Source organism: Acomys russatus, chromosome 1, assembly GCF_903995435.1.
Source record: "Acomys russatus chromosome 1, mAcoRus1.1, whole genome shotgun sequence".
NCBI lineage: Eukaryota > Metazoa > Chordata > Mammalia > Rodentia > Muridae > Acomys > Acomys russatus.
The window spans coordinates 80,977,251-80,999,345 of NC_067137.1; the positions used below are offsets into that span (position 1 = coordinate 80,977,251).

The 22,095-nt window shown below is 41.8% G+C and overlaps 2 protein-coding genes across 2 annotated transcripts in view; both read left to right on the forward strand.

Moving 5' to 3' along the window:
- Positions 1-610: 610 nt before the first annotated feature.
- Psma3 (proteasome 20S subunit alpha 3) lies at positions 611-20,494 on the forward strand. Its single transcript, XM_051147198.1, has 11 exons — positions 611-760; positions 3,950-4,032; positions 7,948-8,071; positions 10,050-10,151; positions 10,232-10,305; positions 12,401-12,473; positions 13,805-13,870; positions 17,159-17,205; positions 19,027-19,094; positions 19,395-19,459; positions 20,425-20,494. The coding sequence occupies exons 1-11, from the start codon at positions 740-742 to the stop codon at positions 20,467-20,469; spliced, it is 768 nt and encodes a 255-aa protein (XP_051003155.1). The 5' UTR covers positions 611-739; the 3' UTR covers positions 20,470-20,494.
- Positions 10,926-22,095, forward strand: part of Arid4a (AT-rich interaction domain 4A) — a 112,064-nt gene continuing 100,894 nt past the window's right edge. Inside the window, exon 1 of the mRNA XM_051147195.1 lies at positions 10,926-10,930. Coding sequence (XP_051003152.1) covers positions 10,927-10,930 — 4 coding nt within the window. The 5' untranslated portion in view covers position 10,926. The remainder of the gene's footprint in view (positions 10,931-22,095) is intronic.

Below are 22,095 nucleotides of genomic sequence, written 5' to 3' on the forward strand. Positions count from 1 at the left end.
CTCTTACAGATCTCACAGTTATACATTTTGTCAGACTGCCTTGCAGGAGAGGCTAACGTTGAAACCATGATGGAGAGGCATCACATTTTGACCAGGACTGCTTAGTTACTCACACCACTCACTTCTCTCTCTCTCTCTCTTTTTTTTTTTCCCCCGAGACAGGGTTTCTCTGTGTAGCCTTGGCTGTCCTGGACTCACTTTGTAGACCAGGCTGTCCTCGAACTCACAGAAATCCGCCTGCCTCTGGCTCCCAAGTGCTGGGATTAAAGACGTGCGCCACCAAGCCCTGCTCACTCACTTCCATTTAAACCCAATGTCACGCCAGGACGACGAACCTACGGTGGTCACTGGGCCTTTTTGTTCCTTTTCCTAAAGTGGCTTTTTCCTTCTCTGGCTTTTATGTATTCTTGTCTGTGCAACTGGACTACTGAGGAGAGGTGCCCAAACCTAGATCGTTAGGAACCAGCTTCTGACCTTACTTAGCACTTCAACGATTTCAGCTGAAATTGTACCAGCTTCCCCAAGGAACCGCCTCTGTGGCTTCTGCGCATGCGCGCCTCCTGTCCGCCCTCTCCTTTTGCTACACTCCTCTTCCTCGCCCGCGGAACACGGCGCAGGAGGAACGGCTATTGGTGGAGAGCACAGCCAATGGGCGAGCCTGTTACTGGCCTGCGCAGTGTGCGGCAGAGGAGCTGCGCTTGAGGCCTGGGATCCCTCCGCGGCCTCTCGGGTCTGCACCATGAGCTCCATTGGCACCGGGGTGAGTCTCTCCGCGCCGTCTCCACCAGCTCGGCGCTGAGGGGTGTGCGGGGGCCTGGCCGCCGCTGGAAGGGCCGCTCGCTGCCCGCGTCCTGGGCACCTGCGGCCTCGGGCTCGGTGACCCCGGCTCCTGCGGCGTCTTCGGGCCCGTGTGTGCGCCCCCGCGCAGCGACAACCCGGGTTGCTGAGTCACTTTCAGCCCCTGCTTGAGGAAACCGAAAGTGGACACTTGCGGGGCCTGCGGTAGTGCGAGCATGGGGTCGGCTCTCGTGAGCCCCCTGCGAGCCCCTGCGGCTTGCAGTGCCTGGGGCTGAGCCTGGAGCGCGCCCTGTGGCCCGCCCGCCGCTGCCGGTGCCGCTGCCGCTGCCGCCGCTGACTCACGGGCCTGCTCTGCCTTCCCGTCAGTGGACACGACAGTCTGGAAACCTGTCGGGACAGAACTTAGAAGAAAGGGTCGATCTCGCGGTTCTTTGCCTTTCTCCTTTGTTCTGCTTTTCGCGAACAAACTATTTTAGGCGAATCTGTACGCATGTAAAGGGTTATCTAGGGACCTAAGTGCCTCGGATTTCTAAAGAGTGTTGGGTTTGTGAGTTGGACCTCTTAATTCGTTGGAGCTAAGTGTTTGCATGTGTGCAGTGATTTACCCCACCTTTCTTTTGTGTCCATCTATAAACAACAACAAATATCTATTGGATATTTGCAGTAGAGGCAGCAAAATATTAGGTTTCTTGGTTACCTTGTCTCCTCCCCTCCCCCCCCAGCCCCCCGAGATTTTTATGCTTGCCGGGCGTTGTGGTGCACGCTTTTAATCCCAGCACTTGGGAGGCAGAGACAGGAGAATTCGAGACCAACCTGATCTACATAACGAGTTCCAAGACAGCCAGGGCTACATAAAGAGACTCTGTCTCAAAAAACAAAAACAAAAAATAATAGCTGGGCGGTGGCGGATGTCCTTAATCCCAGAACACCGGAGGTAGTGGCAGTAGGATCTCTGTGAGTTCAAGGCCAGCCTTGTCTACAAAGTGAGTCTAGGATAGTCAGGGCTGTTCCCTGTCTGGGAAAAAGAGTTATATAAAATTAAAAAAAAAAAAAAAAAAGGAATTTGATGCTTATAATTAAGTCTACATACTGGAGTTTTGAGTTCCTTATGTTTAGAATGATCTAAGTGGTTACAAGGTACTAATATCATTTAATACATTTTTGTAATAAATGCCGTTATATATCTCACAGATATCTTTGATATTTTTATTTATTTATTTATTTTTGGTTTTTCGAGACAGGGTTTCTGTGTGTTAGCCTTGGCTGTCCTGGACTCGCTTTGTAGCCCTGGCTAGCCTCGAACTCACATCGATCCGCCTGCCTCTGCCTCCTTAGTGCTGGGATCAAAGGCGTGCACCACTGCACGGGTGTCTTTGATATTTTTAAATACTTGAATTTTGGCCTTTGAAATGCTTCACTGGGTAAAGGTGCTTGCCATCAAGACTTAACACCTGAGCTCAGTCCCTAGGGCCCACATGGGAGGAAGAAAAAGTTGTTCCTCGACTTCTTGATGTGCACTATGGCACATGCACAATAAATTAATGTTAAACAGACAAAAACCATGAATTAGACACCCTCCTCCAGTTCAGTTCCTGATTGCATTAAGAATAAGATGTAAACTACCTGCCCCAACTTGGCCTGACTGTTCAGCATGGTTGGACTTTCTCACCCTTGCTCTTTTTTCCTTCACTTACAATGTTTAAAACACCTTTGTTCCTTGTCTTGGGCTAGGTGTATCTCTACCTTAAAGCTTGAAGTCACGTGCCAGGAAATTCATCCAAAAGTCTGATGACTTTTCCCCTATCACTGAGGCCCTACCAAGGTTTTCCTGGATGAAGCCATTTGTAGTAATTCTTTTTTTTTCTTCTTCAGTTTTTTTTTATAACAGGGTTTCTCTGTGCAGTGGTCCTGGCTATCCAGGAATTCTCTTTGTAGACCAGGCTGGTTTGGAAATCATAGAGATCTACATGACCTCCCCCCTCCCCCCACCCCCACTGCCAAAGGTGCCAGGTTCTTGTAGTAATATTTTATTTTTTATTTAAAGATTTACTTATTTATGTATACAATGTTGTGTTATCATGTACACCTGCACACCAGAAGAGGGTCCCAGATCTCATTCTAGATGGTTGTGAGTCACCGTGTGGTTGTTAGGAATTGAACTCAGGACCTTGGGAAGAGCAGCCAGTGCTCTTAACCTCTGAGCCAGTTCTCCAGCAGCCAGTGTTTTTAACCTCCGAGCCATCTCTCCAGCCCTGTTGTATTTCTTAATGTCCCTTTTTATTTTATTTTGTTTTTTTCCTGGCTGTGGTCAAATTTGTAATACACTGATCCACCAAGGTTTGTGATTCCTCCAATTTGAAAGTTAAGGGACTCTATAAATGGGTGAAGATCTTTGTATTCTCATATACTGACTCAATACAGTAGGTGCTCATTCAGTGTTGCTGAATGCTATATTTTGTTTAAACAGAGATTTTCCTGGTTTCCTGTTACAGATACAAATCTGACTTTAATGTTGTTTCTGCTATACAATACTTTTTCTTTCTGTTTGTTTTTGGAGACAGGGTTGTTTCTCTGTATAACAGTCCTGGCTGTCCTGGACCTCACTCTGTAGACCTGGCTGGCCTCAAATTCAAAGATTCATCCACATCCCCCCATCCCCACTCTGTCTCCACCACTGGCTAACTAGCAATACTTTTTTTTTTCCCTTAAGAAAAGGAGTTTTGTGTGAAAAAAGTTCTGAAAGTTCTTAAGACTTGCATCCATTACTTAATTTATTTTTAAAGATTTGTTCTATGAGTGTTTCGTCTGTCTGTACGTATGTATGTGCACCTTGTACATACCTGTAGAGGTCATAAGAGGTTGTTGGATCCCCTGAAACTGTGGTTCTAAACCATCATGTGAGTTCTGGGAAACCAACCTGGGGCTTCTGCAACAGCAGCAGGTGCTCTTAACTGAGCGTCTCTTTAATTCCTTGGACCATTACTTTTTGGGAGCAGAAATAGAAGGTCGTAGTTTTCCCAGAGCAACTGCTGTAACATACTTCTTTATTTTCAAAGCAATCTCTATTAGGATATGACACATCTCTGGTATTTGTGTGACATGTTGGCAGAGACTTGTCCTGTAAACTTACTGTTGCTCCCTTTCTTGTTAGTATGACCTGTCAGCCTCTACATTCTCTCCTGATGGAAGAGTTTTTCAAGTTGAGTATGCCATGAAGGCTGTGGAAAACAGTAGGTAAGAAGAACTGTTTTATTTGAAGTGAATGGTTTGACCAGTATTATCTTTTGTTTTGTATGTTTTAGTAATTAGGTTTTGTTATATTGCTTTAGCATAAACAAATGTCATGCTCTGAGGTCATCTCAACTTCCTAGTAGTCTTCTTCAAAGTTCTTTCTTAGCTAGGTCTTCCATCTTTATTTGTGTTCCAGGGTTCAAATAGGTAATCAGATTTGCATGGTACACTTTTACCCACTGAGCCATCTTATTATTTTATTTTTTAAAAATAGTCTTGATGGCGGTGGCACACACCTTAAATCTCAGCACTTGGGAGGTAGAATCAGGTCAATCTCTAGTTTGGAGCCAGCCTGCTCTGCAGAACAAGTTCTAGGACAGCCAGGGATACACAGAGAAATCCTGTCTCAAAAAACCAAACAGCAGAGCCAGGAGCAATGGCACATACCTCTAGTCTGTAATTCTAGCACTTGAGGATGCTGAGGTAGGTGGGTCTCTGAGTTCAAGGCCAGCCTGGTCTACAAATGGAGTCCAGGGCAAGCCTACACTGAGAAACCCTGTCTCAGAAAAAACAAAACAAACAACAGCAACAAAACCAGTCTCATCATGTGGCCCTGGCTGCTCTGGAACTGGACATGTAGGGTAGGGCCAAGTGCTGGCATTAAAGATGGATGTGTGTGTGTGTGTGTGTGTGTGTGTGTGTGTGTTGGGACTGGAGAGATGGCTCAGTGGCTAAGAGGACTGGTGTACATCCAAGTGCCACATAAGCTGAACTTCCAGCAGTTACCTGTAATTCCAGATCTGCGGGTTCTAATGCCCTTTGTACATTTGCCCACCCACACATACGCACATACACTAACGGATAACCACACATTTAATACAAATCTTTTTTTGTTTGTTTGTTTGTTTGTTTGTTTTTCGAGACAGAATTTCTCTGTGTAGCCTTGGCCGACCTCCAACTCACAGAGATCCTCCTGCCTCTGCCTCCTGAGTGCAATAAAAATCTTTTGTCAAGTGGTGTCAAGCGGTGGCAGTCAAGTGGAGGCAGAGGCAATGGATCTCTGCGAGTTCATGGCCAGCCTGGTCTACATAGTGAGTTCCAGGAGAGCCAGGACTATACAAAGAAACTCTGTTTCAAAAAACAAGAACAAAAATCTTCTAAAGAAATGTTAAGGAAAAAGAAAGAGTCAATTGTTGAGAATGTAGCTTGGTTGTGGAATGCTTGTGTAGTATGCATAAGACCCTGGGTTTGACCTCCAGCACCCCGTAAACTGGGTGGGGTATTTAAACAGCTAGGAAATATTTAAGCTAATAATGTTAAGATTGTGTTCTATATCAAAAGGTGACTAATTTTTTCTTGTGTTGCGGTGCATGATAGGAAAGTGCTTTGCCACTATGGGCACCTGTTAGGTTAGGAAAATACCAAAGTAAGTAATTAGAGATTTATGAGTAGGTCCCTGAAAGCTCCATGGTAGAAATACAAATGCTGTGGTTATAACTGCTTTCTCAAAGTGTTCTCTTGGGCCGGAGAGATGACTGTATTGTTCTTGCAGACGACCCGAGTTTGAATCTAGACAACCACATGTACCAACTGCCGCGGTATTTGACAGCTCCGGCCTCCACAGGCACCTGCAATTTTGTGCATACCCACACAGTGCATATACATAATTCAAAAAATAATAATAATAAAGTATGCTCTTAGATGGTTATATGAAAATACAAAGATGCTATTTTAATCTTTATTTAGTCTAGTTGAAGAGGTCAGCTGTGAAAGGTCTTAAATAAGGACTGGATTCTTAGGCTTCAGGCTCAGAGATCCAACTGCCTCTGTCTCCTGAGTGCTGGGATCAAAGGTGTGCGCCACCACCCAACGGGGAAAAAGAAAAGTTTTATTTTGTTTGTTTGTTTGTGTGTGAATGGAAATCAGGACAGTTGTGAGATCATCCCCCCATTATGGACAGTTGAACTGGGATTGAATTAAGGTCATCACACCACTTATCCACTCAGTGACCTCACAGCCCCACAAACTTTTATACCACCAAAGTGTCATAAGATTTACATAGCCAGAGCCGGGTGTGGTGGCGCACGCCTTTAATCCCAGCGCTCGGGATGCAGAGGCAGGCGGATCGCTGTGAGTTCGAGGCCAGCCTGGTCTACAAAGTGAGTCCAGGACAGCCAAGGCTACACAGAGAAACCCTGTCTTGGAAAAAAAAAAAAAAAAAAAGACTTACATAGCCTAAGCTTTGGAAGTTGTGGTACAGCCTTAGGATTATAGACGCTTGTCACTATGCTCAGATATATGTACTTCATATTTAAAAAAAAATTATTTGGCATCTTAAAAAAGCATTTCTTAGTGCAGGCTATATGGGCTGTGTCATTACTTAACATATTAGAAGTAAAAGCTGAAAGTTTAAATACTAGTTTACTTTAATAATAGGGAGGTTTACATTGTTTCTGTTAAGGTTCTGCCCTAGCCCTGGTTCCCCATAGATCTTTTAGGGGGTGTTTTTTCCCAGGCACTTAGGCAGACAGCAGCTGACAGAAGCCCAAAAGTAGTCACTAACAGTACAAAGGTCTTAGTCTTAACACCTGAGTTTGACCACTGTCACATTACTTAATAGGCATATAGTTGTTTTGCCTCAGCTTCTTCATTTTGTAGAATAGGGGAAATAATATTGTTTTTCAAAGTTCTTAACTAAAGTAGCCAATATCTGGGCCTGCTGGTTGGTAAGATAGCATGTGTGGGTCTTAGGTTCTATCCTCAGCACCACACACAAAAAATACAGTTAGCTCACTTTACATATGAGTTCTACATATTCAGGTTCAAACAGCTGAAGTTAATTGAAGAGCTGGCACACACCTTAATCCCAGCACTCAAGAGTCAGAGGCAGAGCCTGGCATGGTGGTACACACCTTTTATCCCAGAACTTGGGAGGCAGAGGCAGGTGGATCACTGTGAGTTCAAGACTAGTCTGATCTACAAAGTTAGTCCAAGACAGCCAAGGCTAACATATAGAGACCCTGTCTCGAAAAACAAACAAACAAAAAAAGAGACACAGGCAGGAGGACCTTTGTGAACTCAAGGCCAGCTGGGTCTACAGAGTAAGTTCCATCACAGCCAGGGATACAACCAACAAAACAGAACCTAGAACTTAGAAAGGGTTCACAGTATAGCTTCTTGCTAATGTGCTTGCCTAGCACTTACACAGCCCTGGGTTTGACCCCAGCATCCCCCCCCCCCCCCCCAGAGACAAAACAAAGACAAGCAGGACAGTGTGGGCCAATAAGATGACTCCATCTTTGGGGCACCTGCCACCAGCCCTGATGACCTGAATTTGATCCCTGAGATCCACATGGTGGAATCCCTTGGGTTATACTCTGTTCTCTGTGCATATGACTGTGAGAGCACACACTGAAAATAAATCCAGTGAAGTAGTGCCAAGTTTAACAAAACAAAAAATACATGTTTAAAAGTATTTTATATACTTTAAATATGATATTTTATTTATTAAGATAGGGTCCCATGTATCTTAGGCTTTCCTTCAACTAACTGTAGTAGAGGATGGCCTTGAATTTCTAATCCTCATGCTCTAGAGTGCTGGGATTACAGGTGCGCACCAGTAGGCCTGGTTCTATGTGGGGATTGAACCAAAGGCCTCATTCATGCTAGACACACACTCTACCAATTAAGCCCAAGGTTAGCCTTGAGACAAAGTCTCAAGTAGTCCAGGTTGGCTTCCATCTCTGATGATCTTCTTGCAAGTATGCACATACCCTTTTTTGTTTGATACATGGTGCTGGGCTCACTCTTATTTTCTGTACTGTATTTAATTAACCCTTTGATTTTTTTTTTCCCCCTTTAATATCAGCTTGCTGAGTTTCTTTTATTTCAGCTAAAACGTTGTTTTTCTTGTTTCAGTACAGCTATTGGGATCAGATGTAAAGATGGAGTTGTGTTTGGGGTAGAAAAGCTTGTCCTTTCTAAGCTTTATGAAGAAGGCTCCAATAAACGGCTTTTTAATGTTGACCGGCATGTTGGAATGGTAAGATCACACTTTTAAAATGCTCATCCTTGTTTTCCAGATTTCTTTTGATACAATCAAATACACTAAAGTCTATTTTTAAGAATTCATTTCTTTAATATTAAGGGAGTAATACATGTTTGAACAGCCACAACAATATTAAATTTATTGGTAGGTTCTGATCATCTCCATGTCTATAACAAAGAAAACAATTTCATAAACTTACTAGTGAAAAGAAAACTCAAGTTGCTTTAGGAGAAGGTGAAGGATGTTGAGGGTGAGAACCAAAATCTTAACCAGGGGGATGATAAATACTTAGAGACAAAGAGTGTTATCTTTTTGTATCAGTCATGGGGATTGTCACCAAGTCTGACCAGAACACCTTATAGTAAAGTATAGGAAGAGGAAATGGTGTGAAGTGAAAGGAGGAATGAGCGCATGACTAGTTTCTCTGGCATCTCTCTTTGCTAAGCCATGCGGCTGATACATAAGCTGTCTGCATGCACTGCTCGAGTATGAGCCAAGCAATAAATATGCTACGGTATGTACTGATGTCAGCGTATGTGGATGATGCTTTATTCCATAAGAGCTGCACTCATAATAACATAGTGAACTCATCTTAACTCTGCTACCTGAATGGGGAGCAAACAACTTGTGTGCTAGGTGTTATGTATGGACTCTTCACACGGTCCATACTATTTAATCCCGACAATCTCACTTTAACAGATGAGCTAACAAATGCCCAGCTACTAAAGAAAAAAAAAACCTGCCACGTGTGGTGGCACACATCTTTAATCCCAGCACTCAGGGAGGCAGATAGAATTGCTGTGAGTTCAAGGCCAGCTTGGTCTACCAAGTGAGTCCAGGGCAGCCAAGGCTACACAGAGAAACCCTGTCTCAAAAAACAAAAAAAAAAAAAAAAGAGAAAGAGAAAAAAAAAGAAAACCACCACCACCAACAACAACTGGAAGCTGGGTCTGGTGCTTCATGCCTTTAATTCCAGCACTGGGGAGGCAAAGTGACTTGACAATTATTAGACGTCACAAACTGTTTTCACTGAGGGAAAAAAGAGGCTTTTGTTTTGTTTAAGCAAGCTTATTTGAATATGATACTCCAGTATGAAGTTTAACTACTTGTCTCTTTTTTACAGATTTTAAATTCCCCACACTGGTACTTAGGTATTTACTTCAGTGCCTCAGGGTGTCTTAACACATGGGCAGGAACAGTACTTTTAAGTGACCAACTGTATAAGATGATATGTTGTACTTTAGTTTCTTGCAGTTTTTAGCCAGTTGGCTACGAAAGTTTGGTTATTAGTTGATGAAGCTTTTAGATGAGAGCTTTTAATAACTTTTTGAATGTATAGCTTTAAATAAAAGTCAACCTTGACAAAAATAAATAAAATTTTTTGGTGGTAGCTGGGCATGGTGGCACACACCTTTAATCCCAGTACTAGGAGGCAGAGGCAGAATGCTGTGAGTTCAAGAACAGCCAAGGCTATACAGAGAAATCCTGTTGTGTGTGTGTGGTGGGGGGGGGGGGGTCGCGGGGAGGGATTTGGGAAAGTGAACTCTGATAGAAATGTTCCTTTTTGAACATTGGACAGCTGAGTCATCAATTATCTGTGATCTGACATTAAAGCATCAAAATGCCTTTTAAAGTACCCTAAGCAAAGACAGTATTTAAATGATACTTATTTTTTAAAAAAATTATTAGATAAGCCAATAATAAACTATTTGACTTTGGTTTGATTGGAGTTTTTTTGTTTTTGTTTTTTTGGTTTTTTTTTTTTTGTTGTTGTTGTTGGTGGTTTTTTTTGTTTTTGAGACAGGGTTTCTTTGTGTAGTCTTGGCTGTCCTGGCCAGGCTGGCCTCGAACTTGCAGAGATCCGCCTACCTCTGTTTTCCTGAGTGCTGGCATTACAGGCGTGCACCACCGTGCTCTGCTCGCTTTGGTTTGTTATAGGAATGTGTATTAAATTGGTACATTTTCCCTCCAGGCAGTCGCAGGTTTGTTGGCAGATGCTCGTTCATTAGCAGACATAGCAAGAGAAGAAGCCTCCAACTTCAGGTCCAACTTTGGCTATAACATTCCTCTAAAAGTAAGTTGAGAATATGTTGAGAAACTGTTTGAACAGTAATGAGAATGTACTAATACCATCTTTTCCTCCCATAATTACAGCATCTTGCAGACAGAGTGGCCATGTATGTACATGCTTATACACTCTACAGTGCTGTTAGACCTTTTGGCTGCAGGTATGAAATTTTGTGAGACCTTTAAGTCACATGTGTACAATAGTTATTTTTCTCCACAAATTAGTCTTTTATTAAGTTGATATCTGTTGCACTAGTGTGCTGTGGATCCACACCCAGGTCATCATGCCTGTGCAGTAAGCACTCTCCTCATTGAGACATCTCCCCAGTTGCCAGATTTGCCTCTTAGACACTTTGAAATATAAATTTTCACGAGGGAGTAATAAGTAACCATTAAAAGCTGCATGTGGTATTACATGTCTGTGATCCCAGTCTTCAGGAGGCTAAGGCAAGAGGATTGTAATAAGTTCAAGGCCATCTTGGGCTACATATTGAGTTCAAAGCTGGGATATCTAGAGGCCCTGTCTCCAAAAAGTCATAAAAACTGTTGGGATACTGATAGGAATCATAGTCTTGAAGACAGGAGGAAACTTTAAATTCTGAGTATAATAAATTCTTTGCAGTTAAGTCCCTGATCTGATTCTCAACAGGAGGAACGGTTGTTTAAGCACCGAAGTACAATTGTTCTAAATGGAGGTAGAATATTCTTTTTAGGCAGTAAGCAATGATTTCATACAGAATTACATTTCATAATTTAGAGTAGCCACAGTTTCTGTTGTTAAGATGAAGTGTGTTAGGTGGAGAAAGGGGATTCAGTTGTAGCAAGAAATAGATTCTGTACAAGCCCTAAGCCCTACTCATAAGCTAGGCATCCTGGTGGTGGTGTAATCTTGGTACTCAGGAGGTAAGGGTGAGAAGATCAGAGGTTATTCTTAGTCACATAGTTAGTGTAAGGCTAACCTGGGATACAAGAGACTGTTGCTAAATAAAGAAGACAAACTAGTTGGCTATGCCAAGTATCTTATTATATACAGCTGTAGTCCTGCCTTTAAGTTGCTTATCAGCCATATTTATAGAAATGGTAGATCTGTTGAAAACCTGAGTTTTATTCATTAGCAGTGTTAGACCCCAGTAGAACATTTGTTACATTAGTTAAGGGTTTCCATTCAAATTACTCATGAAACCTCTTTTGACTTCATAGAGTGCCTTTCATTGTAACCGAGTTCCATGATCATCAGTTCCTTTCCATGAATAATGGTTTCTTGAGCATATACCGTGATTTAATTATTAATGTGGGGACACAGATGTCACACTGATGAAACAGGCCTTAGAGATGAAGTGGTAGCACCCAGGCATTGGTTCTGGATATAGCAGGGCAGCAGTTGAGGAGCCTGTCTACAGAGGTGATAGGAAATATGAATAGCGCATGAATATTGGGGGAAGGGGTGAAGAGTATCTCAAGTGTTCGTGTGAAACATGGGCATTTCAAGGAGTCCAGAGCTAGTAAAACGATGCTACGGATGTGGCAAGAGGCCAGAGTATTGAGGGCTTTCAGTGATGATCAGCTACGTTCTGAAAGAGGAATTTCATCAGTTTAGAAGTGGAACAGCCGGGCACAGATTGGAACTGTTGGCTCTTAGGATGTTCCACATGATGTGACAGGCTAGCGTAAGCTGAATTCTCTACAGTAAAGAAATTGTTTGAGAAGGTAGGTAGTTCATGATCATTTAACAACTTAATTTTAACTTGCTGAGCCTATTAAAATACTGAATCATTTCTGACCACTGTAGAAAAATGACAAGTGGAATACTGGCCTTTTATTGTACAGTAACTTGGCTCATCAGGCCTTACAGTTTTCTGTCTTTTTTTTTTTTTTTTGGTTTTTCGAGACAGGGTTTCTTTGTGTATCCTTGGCTGTCCTGGACTCACTTGGTAGACCAGGCTGGCCTCGAACTCCCAGAGATCCTCCTATCTCTGCCTTCCTGAGTTCTGGGATTAAAGGCATGTGCCACCACACCCAGCTATCTTAATTATAGCCTTTATTACGTATGTGCGAAGGTGTCAGGTCCCATGGAGCTGGAGTCCTCATGGGGGTGCTTGGAATTGAACCCACTTCTCTGACAGAACAGTCAGTGCTCTTAATCACTGAACTATCTCTCCAGCCCCTATCTGAGAAAATCTCATTGTAGTTTCATCACAATGGTCTTAAATATAATGGTATTCAGAGCCATGTTGTAAACAATTTGTTTTTATGCAGTTTCATGTTAGGGTCTTACAGTGCTAATGACGGTGCACAGCTCTATATGATCGACCCATCAGGTGTATCATATGTAAGTAAATTTTATTTTAATCATTTAAAAGTCAAGTAGTTAAATGGTGTTTCATTATCATCGATCTCACTTGGATTATATAAAATTTTGTTTTGAGTCTTGGAGCTAGGTATAGTAATGGAGGCCAGTAGTCCCAACTAATTCCTTGGGGTGAAGCTCACAAAAAAATCTTTGACAACTTACTAAAGACTTGGTCTCAGAGTAAAAGAAGCACCTAGGGAGAATCTAGTGATTGAATGCTTGCCTACCATGTGAAGTATTGCCTTCAAACCATAGCATTTTAAGAATAAATAAAGTCATAAAATTGATGACTTTCAGTATGCTTTTTACAGGAACTACCTAGTAAACAAAGTATTTTGGTTATGTGATTGTCTCATCATTGTATTGTATGTTAAGTATGAATATATGGCAAGATACACTGCTCAGTAGTAGAGCCTGGCATTTCCAACATTTGTTGGAAATCTAGCACAGAAGTGGGAGCAACCTAAAAAGTTTTTTTTCTTTTTTGAGGCAGGGTTTCTCTCTGTGTAGCCTTGGCTGTCTTGGACTCCCTTTGTAGGTCAGGCTGGCCTTAAACTCACAGCGTTCCACCTGCCTCTGCCTCCTGAGTGCCAGGGTTAAAGGCATGACCACTATGCCTGGCTTGGGTTTATCCATTTCTTTCTTTCTTTCTCTCTCTTTCTTTCTTCTTTTTTTGGTTTTTTAAAAACAGGGTCTCTCTGGGTAACCCTGGCTGTCCTGAACTCACTTTGTAGACCAGGCAGGCCTCGAACTCACAGAGATCTATCTGCCTCTGCCTCCCAAGTTCTAGGATTAAAGGTGTGTGCCACCACCACGTGGCTGGTTTATTTATTTCTTGAGCATTTGTGTGTGTATGTTTTGACTTCCTGTATTTGTACCTTGTGTGTGCTTGGTGTCTGCAAAGGTCAGGAGAGGTTGTTGAATCTCTGGAACTGGAGTTAAGGATGTGGGTGCTGGGAATTAAACATGGGTCCTCTACAAGAGCACCAAGTCTTCTTAACCTCTGAGCCACCTCTCTAGCCCCAACCTAGAATCTTCTAGAATTTGGTTTGATATTTTCAAGGTCTTTGACGTTCATGTGAATGTATTTGTCTTTTTTTTTTTTTTTAACTTTTCTGGGAGAGAGATAGGGGATGACAAGGATCTCGCTACGTAGTCTTAGCTGGCCTCCAAGTCTGTCTGCCTCTGTATATCAAGTGCTGGAATTAAAAGTGTGTAGCACCACAACCAGCAAATAGACTAAATAGTAACTCTATTAATGATACCAGGTAATGTACATTAACTGACCTTTTTTTCTTCTCTTTAAATAGGGTTATTGGGGCTGTGCCATTGGCAAAGCCAGGCAAGCTGCAAAGACAGAAATAGAGAAGCTTCAGGTAAAGTATATTGAATGTTGGGTTTTACCAGAAATGGAGTTTACAAACCTCTTAGTCCAACAGTATAATGCAGCCTGATGTTTAGAGAACTTTGTGAAGTTAACTGGTTAAATAGGAAACTTGTTAACATATTATCTATGACTTGTATTATGTGTCTTCTGTATGATTTTGATGGTTCTGTAAAGCCTCAAGGGGGGAAAAAACCCAAAACAACTTTAAAGGTCTTTTTTATGTGTATGAGGGTTTTGCCTGTGTGCATCTCTGTGTACTACATGTGTGTCTAGTACCCAAAGAAACCCGAAGAAAGCTTTAGGTTTCCTGGCACTAGAATTAGTAATGGTTGTGAGCCACCATGTGTAGGTGTTGGGAACTGAATCTAGGTCCCTTTGCAAAAACATCAAGTGCAGCCAACCTTTGAGCCATCTTTCCCCAAACGACTTTCTATATATATTGCTACAAAAATCCTTGATGTCCATTCTTAGGTCTCTTGCAATTTTTTTAATCCTTCCCTACAACTTGTCTTTGGACACAGCTGCGTCCTCCCCCACCCCCCAGACAGGTTATCTCTGTGTAATAGCTCTGGCTGTCCTGTCCTAGAACTCTCTTTGTAGACCTGGCTGGCCTCGAACTCACAGAGAGCCGCCTGCCTCTGCCTCCTGAGTGCACCACCATTGCTCTGCTAACACCACCTACGGTAAACTGCTGCTTGGTGGTAGACCCTTGTAATCCTGGGATTCAGAAGGCTGGGGCGGGAATATTTTCTTTAGAACCCAGTTTTCACAAATACTCTTGCCTATTGCCTGATTTTGTTACGTAAATTTTCAAAACAAAATTTTTCAATTAGATGCATGGTAATGTATACTTGTGAATGCAGTTGCTTACAGAGGCCAGAAGAAGGTGTCTCCTCCCCTGGAGCTGGTATTATAGTCTTGAAGCCTTTAGCTGCCTGACATGGGTGCTTCTCCTAAACAGAAAACAGACACAATATTAATGATCTCTTTGAAAGACATTAACCAGCACTCGGGAGGCAGAGGCAGGTGATCTCTGTGAGTTCAAGGCCAGCCTGGTCTACAAAGTGAGTCTAGGACAGCCAAGGCTGTTACACCGAGAAACCCTGTCTCAAAAAACCAAACCAAAAAAACCCTCTAAAAACCAAAAGACAACATTAAATGTCATCTCACAACTTGAACCACTATAAATATTATACTCCTTCATCACTTCAGTCAGGCTCACTTTAGACAGGGCTTCTCTGTGTAGCCTTGGCTGTCCTGGACTCTACATCAGGCCAGCATCGAACTCACAGACATTCTCCTGCCTCTGCCTCACCATATTCTGGAATTAAAGGTGTTCCTTTCCCTATTTCCTCCTCCCCTGGCTGGCAGGAAGCCCAGCCTTATTCTCTCTGCTGCTTGGTCATTGGCTGTTCTAAGCCTCTTCATTGACATAAAAGGAAACAATTGGGGATCAGTGTTTACACAACAGCATTGAGCCAAGAGATTCTCAGAACAAAGATTGCAGCCAGATATGGGGGCACAGGAATGAGCATTTGAATCTTTTTTTGTGGGGGGTGTTGAGACAGGGTTTCTCTTGTAGTTCTGGCTGTCTGTTCTGGACTTGTTTTGTAGACCAGGCTGGCCTCGAACTCAAAGAGATCCGCCTGCCTCTGCCTTCCAAGTGCTGGGATTAAATGCGTGTGCCTGGCTGCATTTGAAACTTTATACAGTGCAAGATAAAATTATTCCTACAGTCACAGATGTATGCCATCACACTAGCCAGTCACTTCTAATTCCTACACTAGTCAGACTCCTCAGCTGGATACTTAACTAGAATTTTCTCCTGATTTTCAGTTTCTTATTGAAGGAACAATTAATGATTGTAATGTAAACAACTTTAAATTATGGTTTTCAGAGACAGGCCTCACTCTGTAACTTTTGTTTTCCTTTCTTTCTTTTTTTCTTTCCTTACAGTGTTTCTCTTGTAGTCCTGACTGTCCTCAACTCCATTTGTACAGCAGGCTGGCCTGGAACTCACAGAGATCGGCCTGCCTCTGCCTCCTGAATGCTGGGATTAAAGGTGTGCACTACCACCACCGGCTCCTTTATTTTCTTAAATTACATTGTTTAATTTTGTGTGTGCATATGCATGAGTACATCTCACCTGCCTTTGGCATCTATCTATCTAATCTTTTTCTAGGCAGGGTTTTTCTATGCATCAGAGCATTGGCTGTCTTGGACTCTTCTTTGTAGACCAGGCTGGTCTTGAACTCACAGAAATTTGCCTGCTTCTGCCTCCTGAGTGCTGGGATTAAAGGCATGCACCACCATGCCAGGCTCTTTCTCCTTTTGCTTTGTACTTTTGTCTTTTATGAATTAAAGGAAATACAATTCATTTAATTATGTAATATATAAAATATAATTCCTTTAATGACTTACTTAAATCTTACTGTGTTAAAAATATTGTTTTAGCTGGGCATGCCTTTAATCCTAGCACATGGGAGGCAGTAGCAGGTGAGCTTCTGTTGTTTGAGGCCAGGGAGGGGATACATAGTGAGACTCTCAATTTTTAAAAAAAATTTTTAAATTTTGTATGTGTTGTCTAATTCTGTAATCTCATGCATGCAATGGCTTGTGAGTAGAGGTCAGAGAATAGTTTATAGAAGTCTGTCCTCTCTTACCATATGGGTCCTGCTGAGATGTCTTGACAGCCTTTAATTGTTGTTAACTTAAAGTTGTCCTTGAGATAGATGGCTTAGGGGCTAAGGGCACTTCCTGTTTTCGAAGAGGACCTGGTTTCAGTTCATAGCATATACCTGAATGTTGGTTACCACCTGTATAATTAATTGAATTAAGCTATTGTCAAAAGCTAAAGAAAAAGAGCACTGTCAGGTGTAGTGGCACACCTTTAATCCCAGCTCTTGGGAGGCAGAGGCAGATGGATCTCTGGTAGTCAAGGCCAGCCTGGTCCATCTACAAAGCAAGTTGAGGCCAATGTCTGGGGGGGGGGGTGTAAAAAAAAAAGTGCTACTAGTTAATACTAAACTATTAAAAGAGTTAAGCAAATACAACTTTCTTCTTTTCTCTCTCTCTCTCTCTCTCTCTTTTTTTCTTTTTTTTTTTGAGACAGAGTCTATATGTACCCCTGGCTGTTCTGAAACTTGTTGTGTTGACCAGGCTGGCCTTGACTTCTCAAGCTCTGCCTGTGTCAGCCTCCCCAGTGCTGCAAAAGATACACATCACCACTCTCGGTCTTACACATGAGACATAACTAAATAGTATGCTTTTCTTGTAGATGAAAGAAATGACTTGCCGGGACGTAGTAAAAGAAGTTGCAAAAATGTAAGTTTGAATCTTTATCTGCCGCCCACACAAACACCTTACTTGACCTAATCTTTGTATACCTTAACTCTTTACTTTTTGGCTTTGTGAGACAGGGTTTCTCTGTGTAATAGCCCTTCTGTCTTGGACTCACTTTGTAGATTAGGCCTGCTGCAAACTCTGCTGGGACTAAAGGTGTGTGCCACCATACTCGGTCTGAGTTGGTTCTTTATGCAGTAGTAATTTCCAGGTTTTGCAAAGGGAGGGATCTTTGTTCTGTCATAGTAATAATAAAACATGGTGCTTACCATCTCTTGCAAAGGGATTTTGTTTTCCTATTCTTGCCAGGACTTACCTTCCTTTATTCTCCTTCTGTTGTGAGGTAGTGTGCCTTTTTTAATCAGTTAAGAGCTATTTTACATTGGAAAGTAAAAGTAATGTCCTCAAAACCGTATGAGTATGACACAGTCTGTTTCTTTTGCTGAAGCAGTCTGTGTTGTTTCTGTTGGAAATCAGCCCCTTGGCACCTTCCCCACTTTTGTGTAACTTGAGGTCCCCTCTCGTGTTACAGCACCGCCTCAGCAGAGCCTCTAAAAGGAAGGAAATGGAAAGCTCTGTTTTGATACTTTGTGTTTTTCTGTCAAAAGGAGGGTTTTTGCCATTTTGAGGACAAATTTGGGATGGTCCTGCTAACCCATTTTTGTCAGCTGCTACTCAGTTGTTTATATTGTTACTGTAACTGCTTATGTGACTTCTTGTTTGTAACATGTTATTCCATAAGAACCAGTTTGGGTGGCATTCAGCTATTTTGGGGGACTGGCCAGTGTAAATTACTGGTTTCTGAAATACTTGTTTCTGAATAGAAAAAAATGGGTCATCTTGAAAAAGCACACAGTTCATGATGGCTTTTCTAATTTGAACCTATTTTCTTTCTGATATGTCTTTTTTTACTTGAAGCTTTAAGACACCATTAAAATAAACAGAAATGAGGAATAGAGGTATATCAGTTAACCTGATGGCAGTGGTGCACACCTTTAATCCTAGCACTTGTGAAGCAGAGGCAGACAGGTCTCTGAGCTCGGGGGCAGCCTAGTCTACAGAGTGAAGCCACACAGAGAAACTGTCTTTATTTATTTATTTAGTTTTTCAAGATAGGGTTTCTATGTGTAGCCTTGGCTGTCCTGGACTCCCTTTGTAGACCAGGCTGGCCTAGAACTCACAGTGATCCATTAGCCTCTGCCTCTCAAGTGGGATTAAAGGCATGCGCCACTGTGCTCTGCTGAGAAACCCTGTCTTGAAAAACTTTTAAAAAAGCCTGGCATGGTGGTTCACACCTTTACTTCCGGTACTGGGGAGGAAGAGGCAGGTGGATTTTCATGAGTTCTAAGCCACCCTGGTTTACAAAGCAAATCCAGGACAGCCAGGGCTACACAGAAACCCTGTCTCAAATTCTCCCATTCCCCACCCCACAAAAAGTATATCAGTTTTTATAGGGAGTACCTCTCAATTTCTGTGTAATTTGCCATTTTAATAAAAATAAATCTGTATAATTATTTTGCTTGTATGTGTCATGTGTATTTGTTGTGCCTAAGGAGGCTAGAGAAGGTTTTAGACATTCTGGAAAAAAGGCTTTAAGTAAACATCATGGATGCTAAAAACTAAACCCAAGTGCTCTTACCACTGAGCCATCTCTCCAGCCCCCAATTTGTCTTTTCTAATGTTCACCTAAACTGGAGAGTGTATCATTTTATAAATAACACCAGGCGCACAGTGTCTACCTAGTACTCACTGCTTATAGAACTGGTATTTGGACTTGTGTTAATTTCTTCTTTTCTGTTGTAGAATTTACATAGTCCACGATGAAGTGAAGGATAAAGCATTTGAACTAGAACTCAGCTGGGTTGGTGAATGTAAGTTACATTTGGGCCTTTAATGTGTTTTAGAATTCATTTGCATTTCAAGTTACTAAACAGTTCTGTGAAATAACAGATGTTGTGAATAGCTCTCATTGAAACATCTACATTTTATTTTATCTCCCTGTCAAGATTTATAATTCAAACTTTCTGTTATTTCCAAATAAGCTCAACTTGGGAACAGTGGCTATTGGGGAAAGGAAACAAAAGATGAACTGTACCTACTTGTAGGTTAAGGAGACTGCATAGTCTTAAAGATCACAATCCTCACTTTCAAAACATGGTTTGATTTTACAGTAACTAAAGGAAGACATGAAATTGTTCCAAAAGACATAAGGGAAGAAGCAGAGAAATATGCCAAGGTAACAACATAAATATAGTTTTAAACAGTATCAAGGTCTGTGTCATTAAGTAATTTAGTTGATGGTGCAACTAAGGCTAACAGTTCAAAGGTTGTCTCTGGAGAAGACAGAGGTGTCTTAGTTCTAACTTTTATTGTTGTTTTTGTTTTGTTTCTTTAAAAAGTTGTCTGCTTGAAAATTTCAAGGTTGCTGGGCCTGGTGGTACACACCTCTACTCCCAGCAATAAGGAGGGAGAGGCAGGAGATAACTGAGTTCAAGGCCAGCCTTGTCTACAGAGTGAGTTCCAGGTTAGACAGGGCTACACAGAGAAACCCTGTCTCTTAAAAAAAAAAAAAAAAAAAAACAAACAAACAAAAACAGAAAAAAGCCAAAGAAAATCCCAAGTTTTCATGCCAGGCATGGTGGCGCACACCTGTAGTCCCAGCACTCAGAGAAGCAGGTAGGTGGATCACTGTGAGTTCGAGGCCAGCCTGGTCTACAAAGTGAGTCCAGGACAGCCAAGGCTAAGACAGAGAGGCTCTGTCAGAAAAACAAACAAATTCTCTTTGGGCTAGAGAGATGGCTCAGAGGTTAAGAGCACCGACTAGGCCCGGCGTGATAGAGCACGCCTTTAATCCCAGCACTCAGGAGGCAGAGGCAGGTGGATCTTTGTGATTTGAGGCCACCTGGTCCACAAAGCGAGTCTGGGACAGCCAGGTCTGTTACAGAGAAACCAGGCAGGCATACATGCAGGCAGAATACTGTATAAATAATAAATCTTTTAAAAATAAAATAAAATTCCAAGTTTTTTCCTAGGAAATTTAATGCTTTTATAACAAGACAGACTTGGCACTGGTTACCTTTATTGTAGTGTTTTTAAAGTAGCAATTTTCAGGTATAAATAATTTATAGTTAGACATGTTTAAAATGCAGGAAATGTGATGTAACAAGATGAAAAACCTAAAACACTTTTTTCTTTGAACAGGAATCTTTGAAGGAAGAAGATGAATCAGATGATGACAACATGTAACATGTTTTTCACTATGCACTGTTCATGCCTAGCACCAGTATATAAACCTACTGACCAGTTTTCATTAAACTTTGTCTTATAAATGTTATTGGTTGATTTGAGAATATCTGATTAATAAGTGTAGAGTCGTGTTTGATTATAAATTCTTAGTGCTGTGATTGGAGAGATGGCTCAGCAGTTAAGACCACTGCCTGCTCTTCCAAAGGACCCCGGTTCAATTCCCAGCACTCACATGGCAGCTCACAGCTGTCGTAACTCCAAGATTTGACACCTTCACACAGACATATATGCAGGCAAAACATCGATGCACATAAAAGATATATGTGTGTGTGTGTGTTTATTTTTTTTTAACACATGAGCATATGTGCATACACACAAATATATATAAATTCTTGGTGCTATTCAGGTGTGATGACACTTTAATCCTAGCACTCTGGAGGCAGAGGCAGTGGATCTCTGAGTTGAGGCCAGTCTTAAAAACAAACAAACAAACAAACAAAAAAAACAATGCAAAAAACCAAAAAACAATGCTGAGATTGAGTCAGAAGGGCTGAGCCCACAAGTTAGCTTCAAATTCCATTTGGTTTCATCTAGAATTAAAACAATTTGTTTAGATTCATTTTATGTTGTTTTTGCATATGTACATATATTACCATGCTTGTGCCTGGTGCCCACAAAGGTCAGAGGAAGGCTTTAGATCTAGAACCAAAGTTATGGGTGACTGAACCACATTGGTTGCTGGGAACTGAACTAGGTCCTGTTTAAGAGCAACAAGTCCTCTTGACCACTGAGCCATCTCTCCAGCCCTCTTGAACTAGAGTGGTCATATTTTACTGTGGTTTTTGTGTAAAAATCCAGCTTCATAGATGAAAGCTATTGTGCATTTATAATTAGGGCAAATATTTTTGCTGTAGTGATGAGTGGACTTTTTTATCAGTTCATACAAAACCCATTTCTTCCATACTGTTTTAATTAATAGTCCTGGTTAGGGCTACATGTAGCACAGAGGCTGATTCCTAGCAGTGCATTGTATATCATGTACCAACACCTGTCAGTAACGCAAGTGTCATAACTTTTAACGGGAGCAGGAAGACTCTGGATTCAGGTCAAGGATACAGGTTTATGTCAGTAGTGTCCCATTCAACTCCTGAGCTTCCCAAAGCTTACCTGGTCATGGACTTGAGATACTGTGATTCCCTGGACTTGGAACCATTGGACCTGAATATCTTTACTATGTGGTCAACACAAAGTATTTAATCAGTATGTCTATGTGCTGCATGTTATAACCTACGCATTTAGTCCATATTGACAAGTGTTGGTTGGCACTGCCATCTATTTTCAGAAACAGACTATGTCAATATGTAAAATATATGTCTAGAACCATGTATTCTTAAGTGTTTTAAGCACTAATGGCACATGGGTTTTCTTTTACTGTGTTGCTATTACTTATAAGCACACCTAATAACCATTTTTATGTTTTGTTTTGGGTTTTCTGAGACAGGGCTTCTCTGTGTAGCCTTGGGTGTCCTGGACTCAGCTGGCCTTGAACTCACAGAAATCTTGCCTGCCTCTGCCTCCCTGAGTGCTGGGAACACAGGCACAAACCACAACGCCCTCATTTTTAAT

Bases quoted from the DNA above. Each gene is read 5' to 3' on its own strand.
- Psma3 (XM_051147198.1), top strand. From the start codon at position 740: ATGAGCTCCATTGGCACCGGG. The intron at 10,152-10,231 runs GTAAGTTGAGAA...CCATAATTACAG, and splicing joins GCTATAACATTCCTCTAAAA to CATCTTGCAGACAGAGTGGC. The intron at 13,871-17,158 runs GTAAAGTATATT...CTTTTCTTGTAG, and splicing joins CAGAAATAGAGAAGCTTCAG to ATGAAAGAAATGACTTGCCG.